This window comes from Sphaerodactylus townsendi, linkage group LG03 (genome assembly GCF_021028975.2).
Source record: "Sphaerodactylus townsendi isolate TG3544 linkage group LG03, MPM_Stown_v2.3, whole genome shotgun sequence".
Taxonomy (NCBI): domain Eukaryota; kingdom Metazoa; phylum Chordata; class Lepidosauria; order Squamata; family Sphaerodactylidae; genus Sphaerodactylus; species Sphaerodactylus townsendi.
This window is the reverse complement of record NC_059427.1, coordinates 166,963,306-166,990,636: the sequence shown is the minus strand read 5'-3', so window position 1 is coordinate 166,990,636 and position 27,331 is coordinate 166,963,306. Positions and strand designations below refer to the sequence as shown.

At 83.2% G+C, this 27,331-nt stretch overlaps 1 protein-coding gene across 1 annotated transcript in view; it reads right to left on the bottom strand.

Annotated features, from left to right (window-relative positions):
• Positions 1-27,331, bottom strand: part of DUSP9 (dual specificity phosphatase 9) — a 38,865-nt gene that overhangs the window by 5,985 nt on the left and 5,549 nt on the right. Inside the window, exon 2 of the mRNA XM_048487571.1 lies at positions 3,477-3,986. Within this exon, the coding sequence (XP_048343528.1) occupies positions 3,477-3,986 (510 nt within the window). The remainder of the gene's footprint in view (positions 1-3,476; positions 3,987-27,331) is intronic.

Genomic DNA, 27,331 nt, shown 5'->3' with positions numbered 1-27,331 from the left:
AAGGGAGAACTGTTCAGACCAGCCACGTCTGTCAGGCAATCCCCCCCAGAAAGCCAAGCTTTCCATCATAAGTACACAGTTGGTTTACAAGTACGCAGCCTTCGCCTATCCAAAATTCTCTTCCAACTTTCTTTTCTGTTCTGCCCACTGATTAATGGGAGGAGCAGCAGTGGCGTAGGAGGCTAAGAGCTCATGTATCTAATCTGGAGGAACTGGGTTTGATTCCCAGCTCCGCTGCCTGAGCTGTGGAGGCTTATCTGGGGAATTCAGATTAGCCTGTAGACTCCCACACACGCCAGCTGGGTGACCTTGGGCTAGTCACAGCTTCTCGGAGCTCTCTCAGCCCCACCTACCTCACAGGGTGTTTGTTGTGAGGGGGGAAGGGCAAGGAGATTGTCAGCCCCTTTGAGTCTCCTGCAGGAGAGAAAGGGGGGATATAAATCCAAACTCCTCCTCCTCCTCTTCTTCCTCTTCTTCTTCTTCTTCCTCTTCTTCTTCCTCTTCTTCCTCTTCTTCTTCCTCTTCTTCTTCTCCTTCTCCTTCTCCTTCTCCTCCTCCTCCAGCCCTAATCAGAAGTGATTTTTCTCTCTCCCATGCTTCTACTAGCAATAAAGCCCATTGTATGAACAAATTCAACAGGCTCTAAAAACTTTTGGTGAGTTAAAGGTGTCCATTGAGGGGTCTAACCACTCCTGTCATTCCTCCCCCCTTGGTTACCAGCTCCCTTTTGTCTTCCTCTCTGCCTGCCTGCATTGGCATGCAAGCGTTAATGGTGACCACCAAGGGGGGGGGGACCTCTCCTGCCTTTCCTCCTCCCTCAGCCCGATGTTACCAGCTTCTTCCTCCTCCTCCTGGATGCCTGCTCCTCTTCCCAGATGCCTGTATCACCACACAATAGTTAATGGCACAGTTGTGGCCACCAGCAGTCATGACGCTTCCATGGGGAGCTGCTGACACCTGTGACTGCTCCTCCTCAGGCAGCTGCAGACAGTACAGTAACTCTAATTATTCAGCAGTGGAGGAGAAGGGCAAGCATGTGAGAGAGGGAATAACTCTCACATTCTGCTGCTTTGTTTATGTTGGTTTTTTTGCCCATTCTGTGTAAGCCCCGCCCACCAAGCCATGTGTGCATGCCGATTGGTTGGAAGTGAGTTGTACATGGCAATTGGCTGGAAGTGAGTCGTTGCTACCACAGTCAGTCTTTTATATAATAGGATAGTTAACTCTTTATATTCAGGTTGGCTCTGTTGCACTTTAGCAAAGTCCTGGAATCCGTCACAACCAGTATTTATCCACCGAGACAAAATATTCCAAACTCTGTGTCAACCCTACACCTCCCCAAAAATACAGCATCAGAAAACCAGGTGCAAATAGAGGCTATCTGGACAGGCTTAACATTTTCTAGTTCTTTGGAAAGTCAGAAGCAAATGGGCAGCATAAAGTTAACTTTAAAGGGGGGGGGAGAACAAAGTGAATAGTAGGCCTTCTCCACATCTTAGCCAATTAATTATTCTTAGCCAATTAATCTTAGCCAATTAATTAATGGATTACTAGATCTGCATTTGAGCACAAGTGATACTTCAGAAGAAAAAAAGGATTACTTTCTTGGCTTCTAAAAGATGGGGGGGTTCATTATCATCCCCATGGAAATTTGGGTTCATTATCATCTACAGAAACCACCCTTTCTTCTCTCCTCTTGGGAGGGTTTAAGAAGGATCTTAACGGGCATTGTTACATATTAATTGCTGCATTTTAATTTATATTACTGAGAGATTATTGTATTTGATTTTATGTTTATTTGTATTTGTATTTGTATTTGATGTTGTTCACCGCCCAGAGCCCTTCGGGGATTGGGCGGTATATAAGTTTGAAAAATAAATAAATAAATAAAAACAGCAGTCCTAAGAGACATTCCCTCACTGGGAGACAGAAAATGGGAAGGCATACTGTAAAGACTGAGACAAAGAAAGTCATACCTCTCTGAGGTTCTTAACATGCAGACTGCACGGCCCCAAGGTAAATCGAGGCTGCATTTTATGAACAGATCATTCAGATGGCTGACAAACTCCTTCCCTGCCAGGCTTCAGTCCTCTGGATTAAACTTGGTTCTCTAGATTAAAGTCCACCACTCTTAACTACTTCACATGCTGTGTGAATTGGCCACAACAGATAGCCCCACTGTACAAAGCCAGAGCTAAAACCAATCCTGGGGAGGCATGCCCAATTAAAGAAATGGCAGGAGAGAACTTGGAACACAGGTTTAAAATTTACGCATAGTAATGATATAAAAGAGAACTTTTATAAAATTAGATTTAGATGGTACATTACGCCGACCCAAATAGCTAAAATTACGAAGAAACCTGCGCTTTGTTGGAAATGTAACTTAGAAAATGGCTCTTTCTTTCATCAATGGTGGGCCTGCAAAAAAATTAAGAAGTTTTGGACACAAATTCATATAGAGGTACAGAATATGTTTAAAATAAAAATAAAGTGTTCCCCAGAACTATACCTGCTGGGGATGTGTAATAGCATTACGGATATGGGTAAAAGAAAAATATTTCAGTATTTAGCAACAGCAGCTAGAATAGTTCTGGCAAAAAATTGGAAAAGTCCAATTATCCCATCAATATTTGATTGGAACATGAAGATGTTAGAAGTGATTAAGATATCGCAATTGCCAGGACAGGAGGTGTTAGAAGAGAATTATAACACTAAAAGTCAATGGGAACAATGGAAAATGTATTTAAATAAGAAATACCATATCCAAAGCAAAGTATTTAGTTAAAGTTATTAAATTAAAAATAGAGTACGCACAGAAGGAAGTACAATTAAAGAATTATGGACAGAATTGTTGAAATATTGTTAAAATGTTTCTTTTTCTCTTTTCTTGGATGTTTCATTAACCTTTATTAATTACTAACTTGTGCGATATGAAGATATATTAGTTTTGTATATTCAACTATAATTTTGTGTTTTTTTGTTTGTATTATTCTTCATTTCTCTGTCTATAATAAAGCATTAAAAAAAATAAGAAATGGCAGGAGAAGGCAGACTAAACCACCCCTCCCCAGCACAAGAGTCTCAATCCAAGTTCCATCCTCACCCACCCAGATGCTTTTCACAGCTTCTGTTCACACCTGGGTCCTCGACTACAGATCCCCGAGAGCAAGCACGATTGAGCCTCATCCAGATTTCATTCAGGGCGGCATTTCAATTAATTTTAATTCTTTTGCCTGCCAGCAATTTTGAATTATTGATTTTATATTAGCGGTTTCGAGTATGTTATTGCCTTTTACCTTGAGAATAGAAGCTAATAAAAGTTGAAATGAATAAGGCAGCATGCGGGGGCGGGGCAAAGGCACCAGTCTGCATGTAGACTCAGAATGGGGGAGAAGGTTAGCTGGGCACAGAAGCCTCACCAACCCCAGCTGCAGACACAGCAGCGATCCGGATCGGGCCCCTTTCCTGGCACTTACCGATGAACTCGATGGCTTCGGGAAAGAACTGCGAGAGGTTCTGGCTCCAGTGGTCCGAGATGGGAATCTGCTTGTAATGGAAATCGCCGTTCTTCTCAAAAAGGTTCGGAAGGTTGGGGGTCACGTTGAGGATATAGTGGATTCCCAGCTTGGCCAACATGCCCATGTTGGCAGAGTCGCGGGCACTGCCCAGGTAGAGGTTCGGCAGAATCTGCACGGGGAAGGACGGAGGGCTGGCCCCCTCCGACTCCAGGCCGCCACCGCTGCTCAGGGGCTCTGACTCGGCATCCGAACAGTCTGAGCTGAGTCTCAAGCCGCCCAGCCCCACGACAGGGGCCGCCACCGTCGCCGGAGAGTTGCTGGAACTGGCCGGGTCCAGGTTGGTTTCGCAAAGATGCGGGCTCTCGGCCTGAAACTTGCTGAAGCCCCCTACAGGGAGGACAAAACCCAAAGATGGAACATGGTAGGCAAGGCAGCAGCATCTGACACCAGGGGAGTCCCTAGATTCTGCTGCACGGAGTGCCACAGGTCTGGCATCAGCAGGATACCACAGTGCCCCAGCGCTATGAAGTCTACCCAGTCAGAACTAACTCAGGCCACCTCTATTTTCCTTCAGGAAGCAGAGCTATCCCACCCAGGAAGAAGATCAAGCAGAGATGGATGGGTTTTAATATGAAATGGCAGGCCAAAGGGCACAAGGGAGCAGCAGTGGCGTAGGAGGTTAAGAGCTCGTGTATCTAATCTGGAGGAACCGGGTTTGATTCCCAGCTCTGCCGCCTGAGCTGTGGAGGCTTATCTGGGGAATTCAGATTAGCCTGTGCACTCCCACACACGCCAGCTGGGTGACCTGGGGCTAGTCACAGCTTCTCGGAGCTCTCTCAGATTAGCCTGTGCACTCCCACACACGCCAGCTGGGTGACCTGGGGCTAGTCACAGCTTCTCGGAGCTCTCTCAGCCCCACCCACCTCACAGGGTGTTTGTTGTGAGCGGGGAAGGAGATTGTCAGCCCCTTTGAGTCTCCTGCAGGAGAGAAAGGGGGATATAAATCCAAACTCCTCCTCTTCTTCTTCTTCAAGCATTTGCCTCGATGCTCATTTGCACATGGCCCATCCAAACACCACCATGAACCAAAAGGCAATTCCCCAGAAGCGGCAGCCAAGTCAGCTCCTCCTCCTAAGCAAAATGAAACCCCCAGTTTCTTTAGTTTCTAAGCCACAATGTGGCAGAAATTTATTTCTGGTGTAACCGCGAACATTAAGTATTTGTTTATTTCATTGAACTTGTATGCCACCCTTCCCCTCATGGGCTTGGGGCAGCTTCCGACATCTTATAAATAATAAAAACAAAACCTGAATTACAATTAAAATCTCAAGATGGTGGCTAGCCCAATTACCTTAAGTATACTAAAATACTAACCATATGAGCAGAAATTCCAAACCCAGAAGGAGAAAGGGAGAGAGGGTCAGTTGAATGGTGGAAACTGTAAGTAGTAGCCCTAAACCACCAAGTCAAGAGAAACATGTTTTAAACGCCACCTGCATTGATGGGCTGAAGATACTTAATACCGTGTTTCCCCGAATATAAGACAGTGTCTTATATTAATTTTTGCTCCCAAAGATGCGCTATGTCTTATTTTCAGGGGATGTCTTATTTTTCTGTGTTCTGTTCGTCGGGCGTGCTTCCAAACACAAACTTTGCCATGTCTTACTTTCGGGGGAAGCCTTATATTTCGCACTTCAGCAAAACCTCTAGTATGTCTTATTTTTAGGGGATGTCTTATATTCGGGGAAACAGGGTAGTACACAAAACTGAAGGTATGCGTCCTGCCTCCCCCTGCCTCAACTTTACTGCCAAGAAAAACTGCAGTCTATGATCTTAATAAACAGTGAAAACTTTGACTAAATTGCTTATTTCGTGTAATTTATTCTGATTTTGGTAATTGCAGGGAGGATAGATGAGCTTCGCAGAGCCGTGTCTGCAACCACCGGAAATTGTTCTTGAGTACCCCTTCTGGTGGCTAAGATTTCGGAAAGCATTCCATATATCACCTTCACGGCTCTTTTTGCGAGGGTGGGAAACTAACTCCTCACCTGCCCTGTTTTAAATGAAAAGATAATAATAAATTCTGCCTTTGCTATCTTTGGGACCCCGTGTTGCAAAGAATGTTGTGAAGAGTTCAGGAACATTCTGAAAGTGTCAGTTGGAGGATGTGGCTCAGAACACAGGAAGGGCAGTTAGGGAGTGAGGGTTTAACTGAAGCTGAAGCCCAGTTCGTTTTTTTCCTGAAGTTTTCTTTTGTTAATTCGTTAGAGCAACTTGTAAGCTTGCCTGTTATATGTAATAAACTACAAAAAAGAAGAAGTTTCTATGAGTGTATTTGGTGGGGGGGGGGGGGGGGGGGGGGGGGGGTGGGTGGGGGGGGGGGGGGGCGGGTTTGGGGGTGGGGTTGGGGTGGGGGGGGGGGGGGGAGGGGGGGGGGGGGGGGGGGGGGGGGGGGGGGTGGGGGGGGGGGGGGGTGGGGGGGGGGGGGGGTGGGGGGGGGGGGGGGTGGGGGGGGGGGGGGGTGGGGGGGGGGGGGGGTGGGGGGGGGGGGGGGTGGGGGGGGGGGGGGGTGGGGGGGGGGGGGGGTGGGGGGGGGGGGGGGTGGGGGGGGGGGGGGGTGGGGGGGGGGGGGGGTGGGGGGGGGGGGGGGTGGGGGGGGGGGGGGGTGGGGGGGGGGGGGGGTGGGGGGGGGGGGGGGTGGGGGGGGGGGGGGGTGGGGGGGGGGGGGGGTGGGGGGGGGGGGGGGTGGGGGGGGGGGGGGGTGGGGGGGGGGGGGGGTGGGGGGGGGGGGGGGTGGGGGGGGGGGGGGGTGGGGGGGGGGGGGGGTGGGGGGGGGGGGGGGTGGGGGGGGGGGGGGGTGGGGGGGGGGGGGGGTGGGGGGGGGGGGGGGTGGGGGGGGGGGGGGGTGGGGGGGGGGGGGGGTGGGGGGGGGGGGGGGTGGGGGGGGGGGGGGGTGGGGGGGGGGGGGGGTGGGGGGGGGGGGGGGTGGGGGGGGGGGGGGGTGGGGGGGGGGGGGGGTGGGGGGGGGGGGGGGTGGGGGGGGGGGGGGGTGGGGGGGGGGGGGGGTGGGGGGGGGGGGGGGTGGGGGGGGGGGGGGGTGGGGGGGGGGGGGGGTGGGGGGGGGGGGGGGTGGGGGGGGGGGGGGGTGGGGGGGGGGGGGGGTGGGGGGGGGGGGGGGTGGGGGGGGGGGGGGGTGGGGGGGGGGGGGGGTGGGGGGGGGGGGGGGTGGGGGGGGGGGGGGGTGGGGGGGGGGGGGGGTGGGGGGGGGGGGGGGTGGGGGGGGGGGGGGGTGGGGGGGGGGGGGGGTGGGGGGGGGGGGGGGTGGGGGGGGGGGGGGGTGGGGGGGGGGGGGGGTGGGGGGGGGGGGGGGTGGGGGGGGGGGGGGGTGGGGGGGGGGGGGGGTGGGGGGGGGGGGGGGTGGGGGGGGGGGGGGGTGGGGGGGGGGGGGGGTGGGGGGGGGGGGGGGTGGGGGGGGGGGGGGGTGGGGGGGGGGGGGGGTGGGGGGGGGGGGGGGTGGGGGGGGGGGGGGGTGGGGGGGGGGGGGGGTGGGGGGGGGGGGGGGTGGGGGGGGGGGGGGGTGGGGGGGGGGGGGGGTGGGGGGGGGGGGGGGTGGGGGGGGGGGGGGGTGGGGGGGGGGGGGGGTGGGGGGGGGGGGGGGTGGGGGGGGGGGGGGGTGGGGGGGGGGGGGGGTGGGGGGGGGGGGGGGTGGGGGGGGGGGGGGGTGGGGGGGGGGGGGGGTGGGGGGGGGGGGGGGTGGGGGGGGGGGGGGGTGGGGGGGGGGGGGGGTGGGGGGGGGGGGGGGTGGGGGGGGGGGGGGGTGGGGGGGGGGGGGGGTGGGGGGGGGGGGGGGTGGGGGGGGGGGGGGGTGGGGGGGGGGGGGGGTGGGGGGGGGGGGGGGTGGGGGGGGGGGGGGGTGGGGGGGGGGGGGGGTGGGGGGGGGGGGGGGTGGGGGGGGGGGGGGGTGGGGGGGGGGGGGGGTGGGGGGGGGGGGGGGTGGGGGGGGGGGGGGGTGGGGGGGGGGGGGGGTGGGGGGGGGGGGGGGTGGGGGGGGGGGGGGGTGGGGGGGGGGGGGGGTGGGGGGGGGGGGGGGTGGGGGGGGGGGGGGGTGGGGGGGGGGGGGGGTGGGGGGGGGGGGGGGTGGGGGGGGGGGGGGGTGGGGGGGGGGGGGGGTGGGGGGGGGGGGGGGTGGGGGGGGGGGGGGGTGGGGGGGGGGGGGGGTGGGGGGGGGGGGGGGTGGGGGGGGGGGGGGGTGGGGGGGGGGGGGGGTGGGGGGGGGGGGGGGTGGGGGGGGGGGGGGGTGGGGGGGGGGGGGGGTGGGGGGGGGGGGGGGTGGGGGGGGGGGGGGGTGGGGGGGGGGGGGGGTGGGGGGGGGGGGGGGTGGGGGGGGGGGGGGGTGGGGGGGGGGGGGGGTGGGGGGGGGGGGGGGTGGGGGGGGGGGGGGGTGGGGGGGGGGGGGGGTGGGGGGGGGGGGGGGTGGGGGGGGGGGGGGGTGGGGGGGGGGGGGGGTGGGGGGGGGGGGGGGTGGGGGGGGGGGGGGGTGGGGGGGGGGGGGGGTGGGGGGGGGGGGGGGTGGGGGGGGGGGGGGGTGGGGGGGGGGGGGGGTGGGGGGGGGGGGGGGTGGGGGGGGGGGGGGGTGGGGGGGGGGGGGGGTGGGGGGGGGGGGGGGTGGGGGGGGGGGGGGGTGGGGGGGGGGGGGGGTGGGGGGGGGGGGGGGTGGGGGGGGGGGGGGGTGGGGGGGGGGGGGGGTGGGGGGGGGGGGGGGTGGGGGGGGGGGGGGGTGGGGGGGGGGGGGGGTGGGGGGGGGGGGGGGTGGGGGGGGGGGGGGGTGGGGGGGGGGGGGGGTGGGGGGGGGGGGGGGTGGGGGGGGGGGGGGGTGGGGGGGGGGGGGGGTGGGGGGGGGGGGGGGTGGGGGGGGGGGGGGGTGGGGGGGGGGGGGGGTGGGGGGGGGGGGGGGTGGGGGGGGGGGGGGGTGGGGGGGGGGGGGGGTGGGGGGGGGGGGGGGTGGGGGGGGGGGGGGGTGGGGGGGGGGGGGGGTGGGGGGGGGGGGGGGTGGGGGGGGGGGGGGGTGGGGGGGGGGGGGGGTGGGGGGGGGGGGGGGTGGGGGGGGGGGGGGGTGGGGGGGGGGGGGGGTGGGGGGGGGGGGGGGTGGGGGGGGGGGGGGGTGGGGGGGGGGGGGGGTGGGGGGGGGGGGGGGTGGGGGGGGGGGGGGGTGGGGGGGGGGGGGGGTGGGGGGGGGGGGGGGTGGGGGGGGGGGGGGGTGGGGGGGGGGGGGGGTGGGGGGGGGGGGGGGTGGGGGGGGGGGGGGGTGGGGGGGGGGGGGGGTGGGGGGGGGGGGGGGTGGGGGGGGGGGGGGGTGGGGGGGGGGGGGGGTGGGGGGGGGGGGGGGTGGGGGGGGGGGGGGGTGGGGGGGGGGGGGGGTGGGGGGGGGGGGGGGTGGGGGGGGGGGGGGGTGGGGGGGGGGGGGGGTGGGGGGGGGGGGGGGTGGGGGGGGGGGGGGGTGGGGGGGGGGGGGGGTGGGGGGGGGGGGGGGTGGGGGGGGGGGGGGGTGGGGGGGGGGGGGGGTGGGGGGGGGGGGGGGTGGGGGGGGGGGGGGGTGGGGGGGGGGGGGGGTGGGGGGGGGGGGGGGTGGGGGGGGGGGGGGGTGGGGGGGGGGGGGGGTGGGGGGGGGGGGGGGTGGGGGGGGGGGGGGGTGGGGGGGGGGGGGGGTGGGGGGGGGGGGGGGTGGGGGGGGGGGGGGGTGGGGGGGGGGGGGGGTGGGGGGGGGGGGGGGTGGGGGGGGGGGGGGGTGGGGGGGGGGGGGGGTGGGGGGGGGGGGGGGTGGGGGGGGGGGGGGGTGGGGGGGGGGGGGGGTGGGGGGGGGGGGGGGTGGGGGGGGGGGGGGGTGGGGGGGGGGGGGGGTGGGGGGGGGGGGGGGTGGGGGGGGGGGGGGGTGGGGGGGGGGGGGGGTGGGGGGGGGGGGGGGTGGGGGGGGGGGGGGGTGGGGGGGGGGGGGGGTGGGGGGGGGGGGGGGTGGGGGGGGGGGGGGGTGGGGGGGGGGGGGGGTGGGGGGGGGGGGGGGTGGGGGGGGGGGGGGGTGGGGGGGGGGGGGGGTGGGGGGGGGGGGGGGTGGGGGGGGGGGGGGGTGGGGGGGGGGGGGGGTGGGGGGGGGGGGGGGTGGGGGGGGGGGGGGGTGGGGGGGGGGGGGGGTGGGGGGGGGGGGGGGTGGGGGGGGGGGGGGGTGGGGGGGGGGGGGGGTGGGGGGGGGGGGGGGTGGGGGGGGGGGGGGGTGGGGGGGGGGGGGGGTGGGGGGGGGGGGGGGTGGGGGGGGGGGGGGGTGGGGGGGGGGGGGGGTGGGGGGGGGGGGGGGTGGGGGGGGGGGGGGGTGGGGGGGGGGGGGGGTGGGGGGGGGGGGGGGTGGGGGGGGGGGGGGGTGGGGGGGGGGGGGGGTGGGGGGGGGGGGGGGTGGGGGGGGGGGGGGGTGGGGGGGGGGGGGGGTGGGGGGGGGGGGGGGTGGGGGGGGGGGGGGGTGGGGGGGGGGGGGGGTGGGGGGGGGGGGGGGTGGGGGGGGGGGGGGGTGGGGGGGGGGGGGGGTGGGGGGGGGGGGGGGTGGGGGGGGGGGGGGGTGGGGGGGGGGGGGGGTGGGGGGGGGGGGGGGTGGGGGGGGGGGGGGGTGGGGGGGGGGGGGGGTGGGGGGGGGGGGGGGTGGGGGGGGGGGGGGGTGGGGGGGGGGGGGGGTGGGGGGGGGGGGGGGTGGGGGGGGGGGGGGGTGGGGGGGGGGGGGGGTGGGGGGGGGGGGGGGTGGGGGGGGGGGGGGGTGGGGGGGGGGGGGGGTGGGGGGGGGGGGGGGTGGGGGGGGGGGGGGGTGGGGGGGGGGGGGGGTGGGGGGGGGGGGGGGTGGGGGGGGGGGGGGGTGGGGGGGGGGGGGGGTGGGGGGGGGGGGGGGTGGGGGGGGGGGGGGGTGGGGGGGGGGGGGGGTGGGGGGGGGGGGGGGTGGGGGGGGGGGGGGGTGGGGGGGGGGGGGGGTGGGGGGGGGGGGGGGTGGGGGGGGGGGGGGGTGGGGGGGGGGGGGGGTGGGGGGGGGGGGGGGTGGGGGGGGGGGGGGGTGGGGGGGGGGGGGGGTGGGGGGGGGGGGGGGTGGGGGGGGGGGGGGGTGGGGGGGGGGGGGGGTGGGGGGGGGGGGGGGTGGGGGGGGGGGGGGGTGGGGGGGGGGGGGGGTGGGGGGGGGGGGGGGTGGGGGGGGGGGGGGGTGGGGGGGGGGGGGGGTGGGGGGGGGGGGGGGTGGGGGGGGGGGGGGGTGGGGGGGGGGGGGGGTGGGGGGGGGGGGGGGTGGGGGGGGGGGGGGGTGGGGGGGGGGGGGGGTGGGGGGGGGGGGGGGTGGGGGGGGGGGGGGGTGGGGGGGGGGGGGGGTGGGGGGGGGGGGGGGTGGGGGGGGGGGGGGGTGGGGGGGGGGGGGGGTGGGGGGGGGGGGGGGTGGGGGGGGGGGGGGGTGGGGGGGGGGGGGGGTGGGGGGGGGGGGGGGTGGGGGGGGGGGGGGGTGGGGGGGGGGGGGGGTGGGGGGGGGGGGGGGTGGGGGGGGGGGGGGGTGGGGGGGGGGGGGGGTGGGGGGGGGGGGGGGTGGGGGGGGGGGGGGGTGGGGGGGGGGGGGGGTGGGGGGGGGGGGGGGTGGGGGGGGGGGGGGGTGGGGGGGGGGGGGGGTGGGGGGGGGGGGGGGTGGGGGGGGGGGGGGGTGGGGGGGGGGGGGGGTGGGGGGGGGGGGGGGTGGGGGGGGGGGGGGGTGGGGGGGGGGGGGGGTGGGGGGGGGGGGGGGTGGGGGGGGGGGGGGGTGGGGGGGGGGGGGGGTGGGGGGGGGGGGGGGTGGGGGGGGGGGGGGGTGGGGGGGGGGGGGGGTGGGGGGGGGGGGGGGTGGGGGGGGGGGGGGGTGGGGGGGGGGGGGGGTGGGGGGGGGGGGGGGTGGGGGGGGGGGGGGGTGGGGGGGGGGGGGGGTGGGGGGGGGGGGGGGTGGGGGGGGGGGGGGGTGGGGGGGGGGGGGGGTGGGGGGGGGGGGGGGTGGGGGGGGGGGGGGGTGGGGGGGGGGGGGGGTGGGGGGGGGGGGGGGTGGGGGGGGGGGGGGGTGGGGGGGGGGGGGGGTGGGGGGGGGGGGGGGTGGGGGGGGGGGGGGGTGGGGGGGGGGGGGGGTGGGGGGGGGGGGGGGTGGGGGGGGGGGGGGGTGGGGGGGGGGGGGGGTGGGGGGGGGGGGGGGTGGGGGGGGGGGGGGGTGGGGGGGGGGGGGGGTGGGGGGGGGGGGGGGTGGGGGGGGGGGGGGGTGGGGGGGGGGGGGGGTGGGGGGGGGGGGGGGTGGGGGGGGGGGGGGGTGGGGGGGGGGGGGGGTGGGGGGGGGGGGGGGTGGGGGGGGGGGGGGGTGGGGGGGGGGGGGGGTGGGGGGGGGGGGGGGTGGGGGGGGGGGGGGGTGGGGGGGGGGGGGGGTGGGGGGGGGGGGGGGTGGGGGGGGGGGGGGGTGGGGGGGGGGGGGGGTGGGGGGGGGGGGGGGTGGGGGGGGGGGGGGGTGGGGGGGGGGGGGGGTGGGGGGGGGGGGGGGTGGGGGGGGGGGGGGGTGGGGGGGGGGGGGGGTGGGGGGGGGGGGGGGTGGGGGGGGGGGGGGGTGGGGGGGGGGGGGGGTGGGGGGGGGGGGGGGTGGGGGGGGGGGGGGGTGGGGGGGGGGGGGGGTGGGGGGGGGGGGGGGTGGGGGGGGGGGGGGGTGGGGGGGGGGGGGGGTGGGGGGGGGGGGGGGTGGGGGGGGGGGGGGGTGGGGGGGGGGGGGGGTGGGGGGGGGGGGGGGTGGGGGGGGGGGGGGGTGGGGGGGGGGGGGGGTGGGGGGGGGGGGGGGTGGGGGGGGGGGGGGGTGGGGGGGGGGGGGGGTGGGGGGGGGGGGGGGTGGGGGGGGGGGGGGGTGGGGGGGGGGGGGGGTGGGGGGGGGGGGGGGTGGGGGGGGGGGGGGGTGGGGGGGGGGGGGGGTGGGGGGGGGGGGGGGTGGGGGGGGGGGGGGGTGGGGGGGGGGGGGGGTGGGGGGGGGGGGGGGTGGGGGGGGGGGGGGGTGGGGGGGGGGGGGGGTGGGGGGGGGGGGGGGTGGGGGGGGGGGGGGGTGGGGGGGGGGGGGGGTGGGGGGGGGGGGGGGTGGGGGGGGGGGGGGGTGGGGGGGGGGGGGGGTGGGGGGGGGGGGGGGTGGGGGGGGGGGGGGGTGGGGGGGGGGGGGGGTGGGGGGGGGGGGGGGTGGGGGGGGGGGGGGGTGGGGGGGGGGGGGGGTGGGGGGGGGGGGGGGTGGGGGGGGGGGGGGGTGGGGGGGGGGGGGGGTGGGGGGGGGGGGGGGTGGGGGGGGGGGGGGGTGGGGGGGGGGGGGGGTGGGGGGGGGGGGGGGTGGGGGGGGGGGGGGGTGGGGGGGGGGGGGGGTGGGGGGGGGGGGGGGTGGGGGGGGGGGGGGGTGGGGGGGGGGGGGGGTGGGGGGGGGGGGGGGTGGGGGGGGGGGGGGGTGGGGGGGGGGGGGGGTGGGGGGGGGGGGGGGTGGGGGGGGGGGGGGGTGGGGGGGGGGGGGGGTGGGGGGGGGGGGGGGTGGGGGGGGGGGGGGGTGGGGGGGGGGGGGGGTGGGGGGGGGGGGGGGTGGGGGGGGGGGGGGGTGGGGGGGGGGGGGGGTGGGGGGGGGGGGGGGTGGGGGGGGGGGGGGGTGGGGGGGGGGGGGGGTGGGGGGGGGGGGGGGTGGGGGGGGGGGGGGGTGGGGGGGGGGGGGGGTGGGGGGGGGGGGGGGTGGGGGGGGGGGGGGGTGGGGGGGGGGGGGGGTGGGGGGGGGGGGGGGTGGGGGGGGGGGGGGGTGGGGGGGGGGGGGGGTGGGGGGGGGGGGGGGTGGGGGGGGGGGGGGGTGGGGGGGGGGGGGGGTGGGGGGGGGGGGGGGTGGGGGGGGGGGGGGGTGGGGGGGGGGGGGGGTGGGGGGGGGGGGGGGTGGGGGGGGGGGGGGGTGGGGGGGGGGGGGGGTGGGGGGGGGGGGGGGTGGGGGGGGGGGGGGGTGGGGGGGGGGGGGGGTGGGGGGGGGGGGGGGTGGGGGGGGGGGGGGGTGGGGGGGGGGGGGGGTGGGGGGGGGGGGGGGTGGGGGGGGGGGGGGGTGGGGGGGGGGGGGGGTGGGGGGGGGGGGGGGTGGGGGGGGGGGGGGGTGGGGGGGGGGGGGGGTGGGGGGGGGGGGGGGTGGGGGGGGGGGGGGGTGGGGGGGGGGGGGGGTGGGGGGGGGGGGGGGTGGGGGGGGGGGGGGGTGGGGGGGGGGGGGGGTGGGGGGGGGGGGGGGTGGGGGGGGGGGGGGGTGGGGGGGGGGGGGGGTGGGGGGGGGGGGGGGTGGGGGGGGGGGGGGGTGGGGGGGGGGGGGGGTGGGGGGGGGGGGGGGTGGGGGGGGGGGGGGGTGGGGGGGGGGGGGGGTGGGGGGGGGGGGGGGTGGGGGGGGGGGGGGGTGGGGGGGGGGGGGGGTGGGGGGGGGGGGGGGTGGGGGGGGGGGGGGGTGGGGGGGGGGGGGGGTGGGGGGGGGGGGGGGTGGGGGGGGGGGGGGGTGGGGGGGGGGGGGGGTGGGGGGGGGGGGGGGTGGGGGGGGGGGGGGGTGGGGGGGGGGGGGGGTGGGGGGGGGGGGGGGTGGGGGGGGGGGGGGGTGGGGGGGGGGGGGGGTGGGGGGGGGGGGGGGTGGGGGGGGGGGGGGGTGGGGGGGGGGGGGGGTGGGGGGGGGGGGGGGTGGGGGGGGGGGGGGGTGGGGGGGGGGGGGGGTGGGGGGGGGGGGGGGTGGGGGGGGGGGGGGGTGGGGGGGGGGGGGGGTGGGGGGGGGGGGGGGTGGGGGGGGGGGGGGGTGGGGGGGGGGGGGGGTGGGGGGGGGGGGGGGTGGGGGGGGGGGGGGGTGGGGGGGGGGGGGGGTGGGGGGGGGGGGGGGTGGGGGGGGGGGGGGGTGGGGGGGGGGGGGGGTGGGGGGGGGGGGGGGTGGGGGGGGGGGGGGGTGGGGGGGGGGGGGGGTGGGGGGGGGGGGGGGTGGGGGGGGGGGGGGGTGGGGGGGGGGGGGGGTGGGGGGGGGGGGGGGTGGGGGGGGGGGGGGGTGGGGGGGGGGGGGGGTGGGGGGGGGGGGGGGTGGGGGGGGGGGGGGGTGGGGGGGGGGGGGGGTGGGGGGGGGGGGGGGTGGGGGGGGGGGGGGGTGGGGGGGGGGGGGGGTGGGGGGGGGGGGGGGTGGGGGGGGGGGGGGGTGGGGGGGGGGGGGGGTGGGGGGGGGGGGGGGTGGGGGGGGGGGGGGGTGGGGGGGGGGGGGGGTGGGGGGGGGGGGGGGTGGGGGGGGGGGGGGGTGGGGGGGGGGGGGGGTGGGGGGGGGGGGGGGTGGGGGGGGGGGGGGGTGGGGGGGGGGGGGGGTGGGGGGGGGGGGGGGTGGGGGGGGGGGGGGGTGGGGGGGGGGGGGGGTGGGGGGGGGGGGGGGTGGGGGGGGGGGGGGGTGGGGGGGGGGGGGGGTGGGGGGGGGGGGGGGTGGGGGGGGGGGGGGGTGGGGGGGGGGGGGGGTGGGGGGGGGGGGGGGTGGGGGGGGGGGGGGGTGGGGGGGGGGGGGGGTGGGGGGGGGGGGGGGTGGGGGGGGGGGGGGGTGGGGGGGGGGGGGGGTGGGGGGGGGGGGGGGTGGGGGGGGGGGGGGGTGGGGGGGGGGGGGGGTGGGGGGGGGGGGGGGTGGGGGGGGGGGGGGGTGGGGGGGGGGGGGGGTGGGGGGGGGGGGGGGTGGGGGGGGGGGGGGGTGGGGGGGGGGGGGGGTGGGGGGGGGGGGGGGTGGGGGGGGGGGGGGGTGGGGGGGGGGGGGGGTGGGGGGGGGGGGGGGTGGGGGGGGGGGGGGGTGGGGGGGGGGGGGGGTGGGGGGGGGGGGGGGTGGGGGGGGGGGGGGGTGGGGGGGGGGGGGGGTGGGGGGGGGGGGGGGTGGGGGGGGGGGGGGGTGGGGGGGGGGGGGGGTGGGGGGGGGGGGGGGTGGGGGGGGGGGGGGGTGGGGGGGGGGGGGGGTGGGGGGGGGGGGGGGTGGGGGGGGGGGGGGGTGGGGGGGGGGGGGGGTGGGGGGGGGGGGGGGTGGGGGGGGGGGGGGGTGGGGGGGGGGGGGGGTGGGGGGGGGGGGGGGTGGGGGGGGGGGGGGGTGGGGGGGGGGGGGGGTGGGGGGGGGGGGGGGTGGGGGGGGGGGGGGGTGGGGGGGGGGGGGGGTGGGGGGGGGGGGGGGTGGGGGGGGGGGGGGGTGGGGGGGGGGGGGGGTGGGGGGGGGGGGGGGTGGGGGGGGGGGGGGGTGGGGGGGGGGGGGGGTGGGGGGGGGGGGGGGTGGGGGGGGGGGGGGGTGGGGGGGGGGGGGGGTGGGGGGGGGGGGGGGTGGGGGGGGGGGGGGGTGGGGGGGGGGGGGGGTGGGGGGGGGGGGGGGTGGGGGGGGGGGGGGGTGGGGGGGGGGGGGGGTGGGGGGGGGGGGGGGTGGGGGGGGGGGGGGGTGGGGGGGGGGGGGGGTGGGGGGGGGGGGGGGTGGGGGGGGGGGGGGGTGGGGGGGGGGGGGGGTGGGGGGGGGGGGGGGTGGGGGGGGGGGGGGGTGGGGGGGGGGGGGGGTGGGGGGGGGGGGGGGTGGGGGGGGGGGGGGGTGGGGGGGGGGGGGGGTGGGGGGGGGGGGGGGTGGGGGGGGGGGGGGGTGGGGGGGGGGGGGGGTGGGGGGGGGGGGGGGTGGGGGGGGGGGGGGGTGGGGGGGGGGGGGGGTGGGGGGGGGGGGGGGTGGGGGGGGGGGGGGGTGGGGGGGGGGGGGGGTGGGGGGGGGGGGGGGTGGGGGGGGGGGGGGGTGGGGGGGGGGGGGGGTGGGGGGGGGGGGGGGTGGGGGGGGGGGGGGGTGGGGGGGGGGGGGGGTGGGGGGGGGGGGGGGTGGGGGGGGGGGGGGGTGGGGGGGGGGGGGGGTGGGGGGGGGGGGGGGTGGGGGGGGGGGGGGGTGGGGGGGGGGGGGGGTGGGGGGGGGGGGGGGTGGGGGGGGGGGGGGGTGGGGGGGGGGGGGGGTGGGGGGGGGGGGGGGTGGGGGGGGGGGGGGGTGGGGGGGGGGGGGGGTGGGGGGGGGGGGGGGTGGGGGGGGGGGGGGGTGGGGGGGGGGGGGGGTGGGGGGGGGGGGGGGTGGGGGGGGGGGGGGGTGGGGGGGGGGGGGGGTGGGGGGGGGGGGGGGTGGGGGGGGGGGGGGGTGGGGGGGGGGGGGGGTGGGGGGGGGGGGGGGTGGGGGGGGGGGGGGGTGGGGGGGGGGGGGGGTGGGGGGGGGGGGGGGTGGGGGGGGGGGGGGGTGGGGGGGGGGGGGGGTGGGGGGGGGGGGGGGTGGGGGGGGGGGGGGGTGGGGGGGGGGGGGGGTGGGGGGGGGGGGGGGTGGGGGGGGGGGGGGGTGGGGGGGGGGGGGGGTGGGGGGGGGGGGGGGTGGGGGGGGGGGGGGGTGGGGGGGGGGGGGGGTGGGGGGGGGGGGGGGTGGGGGGGGGGGGGGGTGGGGGGGGGGGGGGGTGGGGGGGGGGGGGGGTGGGGGGGGGGGGGGGTGGGGGGGGGGGGGGGTGGGGGGGGGGGGGGGTGGGGGGGGGGGGGGGTGGGGGGGGGGGGGGGTGGGGGGGGGGGGGGGTGGGGGGGGGGGGGGGTGGGGGGGGGGGGGGGTGGGGGGGGGGGGGGGTGGGGGGGGGGGGGGGTGGGGGGGGGGGGGGGTGGGGGGGGGGGGGGGTGGGGGGGGGGGGGGGTGGGGGGGGGGGGGGGTGGGGGGGGGGGGGGGTGGGGGGGGGGGGGGGTGGGGGGGGGGGGGGGTGGGGGGGGGGGGGGGTGGGGGGGGGGGGGGGTGGGGGGGGGGGGGGGTGGGGGGGGGGGGGGGTGGGGGGGGGGGGGGGTGGGGGGGGGGGGGGGTGGGGGGGGGGGGGGGTGGGGGGGGGGGGGGGTGGGGGGGGGGGGGGGTGGGGGGGGGGGGGGGTGGGGGGGGGGGGGGGTGGGGGGGGGGGGGGGTGGGGGGGGGGGGGGGTGGGGGGGGGGGGGGGTGGGGGGGGGGGGGGGTGGGGGGGGGGGGGGGTGGGGGGGGGGGGGGGTGGGGGGGGGGGGGGGTGGGGGGGGGGGGGGGTGGGGGGGGGGGGGGGTGGGGGGGGGGGGGGGTGGGGGGGGGGGGGGGTGGGGGGGGGGGGGGGTGGGGGGGGGGGGGGGTGGGGGGGGGGGGGGGTGGGGGGGGGGGGGGGTGGGGGGGGGGGGGGGTGGGGGGGGGGGGGGGTGGGGGGGGGGGGGGGTGGGGGGGGGGGGGGGTGGGGGGGGGGGGGGGTGGGGGGGGGGGGGGGTGGGGGGGGGGGGGGGTGGGGGGGGGGGGGGGTGGGGGGGGGGGGGGGTGGGGGGGGGGGGGGGTGGGGGGGGGGGGGGGTGGGGGGGGGGGGGGGTGGGGGGGGGGGGGGGTGGGGGGGGGGGGGGGTGGGGGGGGGGGGGGGTGGGGGGGGGGGGGGGTGGGGGGGGGGGGGGGTGGGGGGGGGGGGGGGTGGGGGGGGGGGGGGGTGGGGGGGGGGGGGGGTGGGGGGGGGGGGGGGTGGGGGGGGGGGGGGGTGGGGGGGGGGGGGGGTGGGGGGGGGGGGGGGTGGGGGGGGGGGGGGGTGGGGGGGGGGGGGGGTGGGGGGGGGGGGGGGTGGGGGGGGGGGGGGGTGGGGGGGGGGGGGGGTGGGGGGGGGGGGGGGTGGGGGGGGGGGGGGGTGGGGGGGGGGGGGGGTGGGGGGGGGGGGGGGTGGGGGGGGGGGGGGGTGGGGGGGGGGGGGGGTGGGGGGGGGGGGGGGTGGGGGGGGGGGGGGGTGGGGGGGGGGGGGGGTGGGGGGGGGGGGGGGTGGGGGGGGGGGGGGGTGGGGGGGGGGGGGGGTGGGGGGGGGGGGGGGTGGGGGGGGGGGGGGGTGGGGGGGGGGGGGGGTGGGGGGGGGGGGGGGTGGGGGGGGGGGGGGGTGGGGGGGGGGGGGGGTGGGGGGGGGGGGGGGTGGGGGGGGGGGGGGGTGGGGGGGGGGGGGGGTGGGGGGGGGGGGGGGTGGGGGGGGGGGGGGGTGGGGGGGGGGGGGGGTGGGGGGGGGGGGGGGTGGGGGGGGGGGGGGGTGGGGGGGGGGGGGGGTGGGGGGGGGGGGGGGTGGGGGGGGGGGGGGGTGGGGGGGGGGGGGGGTGGGGGGGGGGGGGGGTGGGGGGGGGGGGGGGTGGGGGGGGGGGGGGGTGGGGGGGGGGGGGGGTGGGGGGGGGGGGGGGTGGGGGGGGGGGGGGGTGGGGGGGGGGGGGGGTGGGGGGGGGGGGGGGTGGGGGGGGGGGGGGGTGGGGGGGGGGGGGGGTGGGGGGGGGGGGGGGTGGGGGGGGGGGGGGGTGGGGGGGGGGGGGGGTGGGGGGGGGGGGGGGTGGGGGGGGGGGGGGGTGGGGGGGGGGGGGGGTGGGGGGGGGGGGGGGTGGGGGGGGGGGGGGGTGGGGGGGGGGGGGGGTGGGGGGGGGGGGGGGTGGGGGGGGGGGGGGGTGGGGGGGGGGGGGGGTGGGGGGGGGGGGGGGTGGGGGGGGGGGGGGGTGGGGGGGGGGGGGGGTGGGGGGGGGGGGGGGTGGGGGGGGGGGGGGGTGGGGGGGGGGGGGGGTGGGGGGGGGGGGGGGTGGGGGGGGGGGGGGGTGGGGGGGGGGGGGGGTGGGGGGGGGGGGGGGTGGGGGGGGGGGGGGGTGGGGGGGGGGGGGGGTGGGGGGGGGGGGGGGTGGGGGGGGGGGGGGGTGGGGGGGGGGGGGGGTGGGGGGGGGGGGGGGTGGGGGGGGGGGGGGGTGGGGGGGGGGGGGGGTGGGGGGGGGGGGGGGTGGGGGGGGGGGGGGGTGGGGGGGGGGGGGGGTGGGGGGGGGGGGGGGTGGGGGGGGGGGGGGGTGGGGGGGGGGGGGGGTGGGGGGGGGGGGGGGTGGGGGGGGGGGGGGGTGGGGGGGGGGGGGGGTGGGGGGGGGGGGGGGTGGGGGGGGGGGGGGGTGGGGGGGGGGGGGGGTGGGGGGGGGGGGGGGTGGGGGGGGGGGGGGGTGGGGGGGGGGGGGGGTGGGGGGGGGGGGGGGTGGGGGGGGGGGGGGGTGGGGGGGGGGGGGGGTGGGGGGGGGGGGGGGTGGGGGGGGGGGGGGGTGGGGGGGGGGGGGGGTGGGGGGGGGGGGGGGTGGGGGGGGGGGGGGGTGGGGGGGGGGGGGGGTGGGGGGGGGGGGGGGTGGGGGGGGGGGGGGGTGGGGGGGGGGGGGGGTGGGGGGGGGGGGGGGTGGGGGGGGGGGGGGGTGGGGGGGGGGGGGGGTGGGGGGGGGGGGGGGTGGGGGGGGGGGGGGGTGGGGGGGGGGGGGGGTGGGGGGGGGGGGGGGTGGGGGGGGGGGGGGGTGGGGGGGGGGGGGGGTGGGGGGGGGGGGGGGTGGGGGGGGGGGGGGGTGGGGGGGGGGGGGGGTGGGGGGGGGGGGGGGTGGGGGGGGGGGGGGGTGGGGGGGGGGGGGGGTGGGGGGGGGGGGGGGTGGGGGGGGGGGGGGGTGGGGGGGGGGGGGGGTGGGGGGGGGGGGGGGTGGGGGGGGGGGGGGGTGGGGGGGGGGGGGGGTGGGGGGGGGGGGGGGTGGGGGGGGGGGGGGGTGGGGGGGGGGGGGGGTGGGGGGGGGGGGGGGTGGGGGGGGGGGGGGGTGGGGGGGGGGGGGGGTGGGGGGGGGGGGGGGTGGGGGGGGGGGGGGGTGGGGGGGGGGGGGGGTGGGGGGGGGGGGGGGTGGGGGGGGGGGGGGGTGGGGGGGGGGGGGGGTGGGGGGGGGGGGGGGTGGGGGGGGGGGGGGGTGGGGGGGGGGGGGGGTGGGGGGGGGGGGGGGTGGGGGGGGGGGGGGGTGGGGGGGGGGGGGGGTGGGGGGGGGGGGGGGTGGGGGGGGGGGGGGGTGGGGGGGGGGGGGGGTGGGGGGGGGGGGGGGTGGGGGGGGGGGGGGGTGGGGGGGGGGGGGGGTGGGGGGGGGGGGGGGTGGGGGGGGGGGGGGGTGGGGGGGGGGGGGGGTGGGGGGGGGGGGGGGTGGGGGGGGGGGGGGGTGGGGGGGGGGGGGGGTGGGGGGGGGGGGGGGTGGGGGGGGGGGGGGGTGGGGGGGGGGGGGGGTGGGGGGGGGGGGGGGTGGGGGGGGGGGGGGGTGGGGGGGGGGGGGGGTGGGGGGGGGGGGGGGTGGGGGGGGGGGGGGGTGGGGGGGGGGGGGGGTGGGGGGGGGGGGGGGTGGGGGGGGGGGGGGGTGGGGGGGGGGGGGGGTGGGGGGGGGGGGGGGTGGGGGGGGGGGGGGGTGGGGGGGGGGGGGGGTGGGGGGGGGGGGGGGTGGGGGGGGGGGGGGGTGGGGGGGGGGGGGGGTGGGGGGGGGGGGGGGTGGGGGGGGGGGGGGGTGGGGGGGGGGGGGGGTGGGGGGGGGGGGGGGTGGGGGGGGGGGGGGGTGGGGGGGGGGGGGGGTGGGGGGGGGGGGGGGTGGGGGGGGGGGGGGGTGGGGGGGGGGGGGGGTGGGGGGGGGGGGGGGTGGGGGGGGGGGGGGGTGGGGGGGGGGGGGGGTGGGGGGGGGGGGGGGTGGGGGGGGGGGGGGGTGGGGGGGGGGGGGGGTGGGGGGGGGGGGGGGTGGGGGGGGGGGGGGGTGGGGGGGGGGGGGGGTGGGGGGGGGGGGGGGTGGGGGGGGGGGGGGGTGGGGGGGGGGGGGGGTGGGGGGGGGGGGGGGTGGGGGGGGGGGGGGGTGGGGGGGGGGGGGGGTGGGGGGGGGGGGGGGTGGGGGGGGGGGGGGGTGGGGGGGGGGGGGGGTGGGGGGGGGGGGGGGTGGGGGGGGGGGGGGGTGGGGGGGGGGGGGGGTGGGGGGGGGGGGGGGTGGGGGGGGGGGGGGGTGGGGGGGGGGGGGGGTGGGGGGGGGGGGGGGTGGGGGGGGGGGGGGGTGGGGGGGGGGGGGGGTGGGGGGGGGGGGGGGTGGGGGGGGGGGGGGGTGGGGGGGGGGGGGGGTGGGGGGGGGGGGGGGTGGGGGGGGGGGGGGGTGGGGGGGGGGGGGGGTGGGGGGGGGGGGGGGTGGGGGGGGGGGGGGGTGGGGGGGGGGGGGGGTGGGGGGGGGGGGGGGTGGGGGGGGGGGGGGGTGGGGGGGGGGGGGGGTGGGGGGGGGGGGGGGTGGGGGGGGGGGGGGGTGGGGGGGGGGGGGGGTGGGGGGGGGGGGGGGTGGGGGGGGGGGGGGGTGGGGGGGGGGGGGGGTGGGGGGGGGGGGGGGTGGGGGGGGGGGGGGGTGGGGGGGGGGGGGGGTGGGGGGGGGGGGGGGTGGGGGGGGGGGGGGGTGGGGGGGGGGGGGGGTGGGGGGGGGGGGGGGTGGGGGGGGGGGGGGGTGGGGGGGGGGGGGGGTGGGGGGGGGGGGGGGTGGGGGGGGGGGGGGGTGGGGGGGGGGGGGGGTGGGGGGGGGGGGGGGTGGGGGGGGGGGGGGGTGGGGGGGGGGGGGGGTGGGGGGGGGGGGGGGTGGGGGGGGGGGGGGGTGGGGGGGGGGGGGGGTGGGGGGGGGGGGGGGTGGGGGGGGGGGGGGGTGGGGGGGGGGGGGGGTGGGGGGGGGGGGGGGTGGGGGGGGGGGGGGGTGGGGGGGGGGGGGGGTGGGGGGGGGGGGGGGTGGGGGGGGGGGGGGGTGGGGGGGGGGGGGGGTGGGGGGGGGGGGGGGTGGGGGGGGGGGGGGGTGGGGGGGGGGGGGGGTGGGGGGGGGGGGGGGTGGGGGGGGGGGGGGGTGGGGGGGGGGGGGGGTGGGGGGGGGGGGGGGTGGGGGGGGGGGGGGGTGGGGGGGGGGGGGGGTGGGGGGGGGGGGGGGTGGGGGGGGGGGGGGGTGGGGGGGGGGGGGGGTGGGGGGGGGGGGGGGTGGGGGGGGGGGGGGGTGGGGGGGGGGGGGGGTGGGGGGGGGGGGGGGTGGGGGGGGGGGGGGGTGGGGGGGGGGGGGGGTGGGGGGGGGGGGGGGTGGGGGGGGGGGGGGGTGGGGGGGGGGGGGGGTGGGGGGGGGGGGGGGTGGGGGGGGGGGGGGGTGGGGGGGGGGGGGGGTGGGGGGGGGGGGGGGTGGGGGGGGGGGGGGGTGGGGGGGGGGGGGGGTGGGGGGGGGGGGGGGTGGGGGGGGGGGGGGGTGGGGGGGGGGGGGGGTGGGGGGGGGGGGGGGTGGGGGGGGGGGGGGGTGGGGGGGGGGGGGGGTGGGGGGGGGGGGGGGTGGGGGGGGGGGGGGGTGGGGGGGGGGGGGGGTGGGGGGGGGGGGGGGTGGGGGGGGGGGGGGGTGGGGGGGGGGGGGGGTGGGGGGGGGGGGGGGTGGGGGGGGGGGGGGGTGGGGGGGGGGGGGGGTGGGGGGGGGGGGGGGTGGGGGGGGGGGGGGGTGGGGGGGGGGGGGGGTGGGGGGGGGGGGGGGTGGGGGGGGGGGGGGGTGGGGGGGGGGGGGGGTGGGGGGGGGGGGGGGTGGGGGGGGGGGGGGGTGGGGGGGGGGGGGGGTGGGGGGGGGGGGGGGTGGGGGGGGGGGGGGGTGGGGGGGGGGGGGGGTGGGGGGGGGGGGGGGTGGGGGGGGGGGGGGGTGGGGGGGGGGGGGGGTGGGGGGGGGGGGGGGTGGGGGGGGGGGGGGGTGGGGGGGGGGGGGGGTGGGGGGGGGGGGGGGTGGGGGGGGGGGGGGGTGGGGGGGGGGGGGGGTGGGGGGGGGGGGGGGTGGGGGGGGGGGGGGGTGGGGGGGGGGGGGGGTGGGGGGGGGGGGGGGTGGGGGGGGGGGGGGGTGGGGGGGGGGGGGGGTGGGGGGGGGGGGGGGTGGGGGGGGGGGGGGGTGGGGGGGGGGGGGGGTGGGGGGGGGGGGGGGTGGGGGGGGGGGGGGGTGGGGGGGGGGGGGGGTGGGGGGGGGGGGGGGTGGGGGGGGGGGGGGGTGGGGGGGGGGGGGGGTGGGGGGGGGGGGGGGTGGGGGGGGGGGGGGGTGGGGGGGGGGGGGGGTGGGGGGGGGGGGGGGTGGGGGGGGGGGGGGGTGGGGGGGGGGGGGGGTGGGGGGGGGGGGGGGTGGGGGGGGGGGGGGGTGGGGGGGGGGGGGGGTGGGGGGGGGGGGGGGTGGGGGGGGGGGGGGGTGGGGGGGGGGGGGGGTGGGGGGGGGGGGGGGTGGGGGGGGGGGGGGGTGGGGGGGGGGGGGGGTGGGGGGGGGGGGGGGTGGGGGGGGGGGGGGGTGGGGGGGGGGGGGGGTGGGGGGGGGGGGGGGTGGGGGGGGGGGGGGGTGGGGGGGGGGGGGGGTGGGGGGGGGGGGGGGTGGGGGGGGGGGGGGGTGGGGGGGGGGGGGGGTGGGGGGGGGGGGGGGTGGGGGGGGGGGGGGGTGGGGGGGGGGGGGGGTGGGGGGGGGGGGGGGTGGGGGGGGGGGGGGGTGGGGGGGGGGGGGGGTGGGGGGGGGGGGGGGTGGGGGGGGGGGGGGGTGGGGGGGGGGGGGGGTGGGGGGGGGGGGGGGTGGGGGGGGGGGGGGGTGGGGGGGGGGGGGGGTGGGGGGGGGGGGGGGTGGGGGGGGGGGGGGGTGGGGGGGGGGGGGGGTGGGGGGGGGGGGGGGTGGGGGGGGGGGGGGGTGGGGGGGGGGGGGGGTGGGGGGGGGGGGGGGTGGGGGGGGGGGGGGGTGGGGGGGGGGGGGGGTGGGGGGGGGGGGGGGTGGGGGGGGGGGGGGGTGGGGGGGGGGGGGGGTGGGGGGGGGGGGGGGTGGGGGGGGGGGGGGGTGGGGGGGGGGGGGGGTGGGGGGGGGGGGGGGTGGGGGGGGGGGGGGGTGGGGGGGGGGGGGGGTGGGGGGGGGGGGGGGTGGGGGGGGGGGGGGGTGGGGGGGGGGGGGGGTGGGGGGGGGGGGGGGTGGGGGGGGGGGGGGGTGGGGGGGGGGGGGGGTGGGGGGGGGGGGGGGTGGGGGGGGGGGGGGGTGGGGGGGGGGGGGGGTGGGGGGGGGGGGGGGTGGGGGGGGGGGGGGGTGGGGGGGGGGGGGGGTGGGGGGGGGGGGGGGTGGGGGGGGGGGGGGGTGGGGGGGGGGGGGGGTGGGGGGGGGGGGGGGTGGGGGGGGGGGGGGGTGGGGGGGGGGGGGGGTGGGGGGGGGGGGGGGTGGGGGGGGGGGGGGGTGGGGGGGGGGGGGGGTGGGGGGGGGGGGGGGTGGGGGGGGGGGGGGGTGGGGGGGGGGGGGGGTGGGGGGGGGGGGGGGTGGGGGGGGGGGGGGGTGGGGGGGGGGGGGGGTGGGGGGGGGGGGGGGTGGGGGGGGGGGGGGGTGGGGGGGGGGGGGGGTGGGGGGGGGGGGGGGTGGGGGGGGGGGGGGGTGGGGGGGGGGGGGGGTGGGGGGGGGGGGGGGTGGGGGGGGGGGGGGGTGGGGGGGGGGGGGGGTGGGGGGGGGGGGGGGTGGGGGGGGGGGGGGGTGGGGGGGGGGGGGGGTGGGGGGGGGGGGGGGTGGGGGGGGGGGGGGGTGGGGGGGGGGGGGGGTGGGGGGGGGGGGGGGTGGGGGGGGGGGGGGGTGGGGGGGGGGGGGGGTGGGGGGGGGGGGGGGTGGGGGGGGGGGGGGGTGGGGGGGGGGGGGGGTGGGGGGGGGGGGGGGTGGGGGGGGGGGGGGGTGGGGGGGGGGGGGGGTGGGGGGGGGGGGGGGTGGGGGGGGGGGGGGGTGGGGGGGGGGGGGGGTGGGGGGGGGGGGGGGTGGGGGGGGGGGGGGGTGGGGGGGGGGGGGGGTGGGGGGGGGGGGGGGTGGGGGGGGGGGGGGGTGGGGGGGGGGGGGGGTGGGGGGGGGGGGGGGTGGGGGGGGGGGGGGGTGGGGGGGGGGGGGGGTGGGGGGGGGGGGGGGTGGGGGGGGGGGGGGGTGGGGGGGGGGGGGGGTGGGGGGGGGGGGGGGTGGGGGGGGGGGGGGGTGGGGGGGGGGGGGGGTGGGGGGGGGGGGGGGTGGGGGGGGGGGGGGGTGGGGGGGGGGGGGGGTGGGGGGGGGGGGGGGTGGGGGGGGGGGGGGGTGGGGGGGGGGGGGGGTGGGGGGGGGGGGGGGTGGGGGGGGGGGGGGGTGGGGGGGGGGGGGGGTGGGGGGGGGGGGGGGTGGGGGGGGGGGGGGGTGGGGGGGGGGGGGGGTGGGGGGGGGGGGGGGTGGGGGGGGGGGGGGGTGGGGGGGGGGGGGGGTGGGGGGGGGGGGGGGTGGGGGGGGGGGGGGGTGGGGGGGGGGGGGGGTGGGGGGGGGGGGGGGTGGGGGGGGGGGGGGGTGGGGGGGGGGGGGGGTGGGGGGGGGGGGGGGTGGGGGGGGGGGGGGGTGGGGGGGGGGGGGGGTGGGGGGGGGGGGGGGTGGGGGGGGGGGGGGGTGGGGGGGGGGGGGGGTGGGGGGGGGGGGGGGTGGGGGGGGGGGGGGGTGGGGGGGGGGGGGGGTGGGGGGGGGGGGGGGTGGGGGGGGGGGGGGGTGGGGGGGGGGGGGGGTGGGGGGGGGGGGGGGTGGGGGGGGGGGGGGGTGGGGGGGGGGGGGGGTGGGGGGGGGGGGGGGTGGGGGGGGGGGGGGGTGGGGGGGGGGGGGGGTGGGGGGGGGGGGGGGTGGGGGGGGGGGGGGGTGGGGGGGGGGGGGGGTGGGGGGGGGGGGGGGTGGGGGGGGGGGGGGGTGGGGGGGGGGGGGGGTGGGGGGGGGGGGGGGTGGGGGGGGGGGGGGGTGGGGGGGGGGGGGGGTGGGGGGGGGGGGGGGTGGGGGGGGGGGGGGGTGGGGGGGGGGGGGGGTGGGGGGGGGGGGGGGTGGGGGGGGGGGGGGGTGGGGGGGGGGGGGGGTGGGGGGGGGGGGGGGTGGGGGGGGGGGGGGGTGGGGGGGGGGGGGGGTGGGGGGGGGGGGGGGTGGGGGGGGGGGGGGGTGGGGGGGGGGGGGGGTGGGGGGGGGGGGGGGTGGGGGGGGGGGGGGGTGGGGGGGGGGGGGGGTGGGGGGGGGGGGGGGTGGGGGGGGGGGGGGGTGGGGGGGGGGGGGGGTGGGGGGGGGGGGGGGTGGGGGGGGGGGGGGGTGGGGGGGGGGGGGGGTGGGGGGGGGGGGGGGTGGGGGGGGGGGGGGGTGGGGGGGGGGGGGGGTGGGGGGGGGGGGGGGTGGGGGGGGGGGGGGGTGGGGGGGGGGGGGGGTGGGGGGGGGGGGGGGTGGGGGGGGGGGGGGGTGGGGGGGGGGGGGGGTGGGGGGGGGGGGGGGTGGGGGGGGGGGGGGGTGGGGGGGGGGGGGGGTGGGGGGGGGGGGGGGTGGGGGGGGGGGGGGGTGGGGGGGGGGGGGGGTGGGGGGGGGGGGGGGTGGGGGGGGGGGGGGGTGGGGGGGGGGGGGGGTGGGGGGGGGGGGGGGTGGGGGGGGGGGGGGGTGGGGGGGGGGGGGGGTGGGGGGGGGGGGGGGTGGGGGGGGGGGGGGGTGGGGGGGGGGGGGGGTGGGGGGGGGGGGGGGTGGGGGGGGGGGGGGGTGGGGGGGGGGGGGGGTGGGGGGGGGGGGGGGTGGGGGGGGGGGGGGGTGGGGGGGGGGGGGGGTGGGGGGGGGGGGGGGTGGGGGGGGGGGGGGGTGGGGGGGGGGGGGGGTGGGGGGGGGGGGGGGTGGGGGGGGGGGGGGGTGGGGGGGGGGGGGGGTGGGGGGGGGGGGGGGTGGGGGGGGGGGGGGGTGGGGGGGGGGGGGGGTGGGGGGGGGGGGGGGTGGGGGGGGGGGGGGGTGGGGGGGGGGGGGGGTGGGGGGGGGGGGGGGTGGGGGGGGGGGGGGGTGGGGGGGGGGGGGGGTGGGGGGGGGGGGGGGTGGGGGGGGGGGGGGGTGGGGGGGGGGGGGGGTGGGGGGGGGGGGGGGTGGGGGGGGGGGGGGGTGGGGGGGGGGGGGGGTGGGGGGGGGGGGGGGTGGGGGGGGGGGGGGGTGGGGGGGGGGGGGGGTGGGGGGGGGGGGGGGTGGGGGGGGGG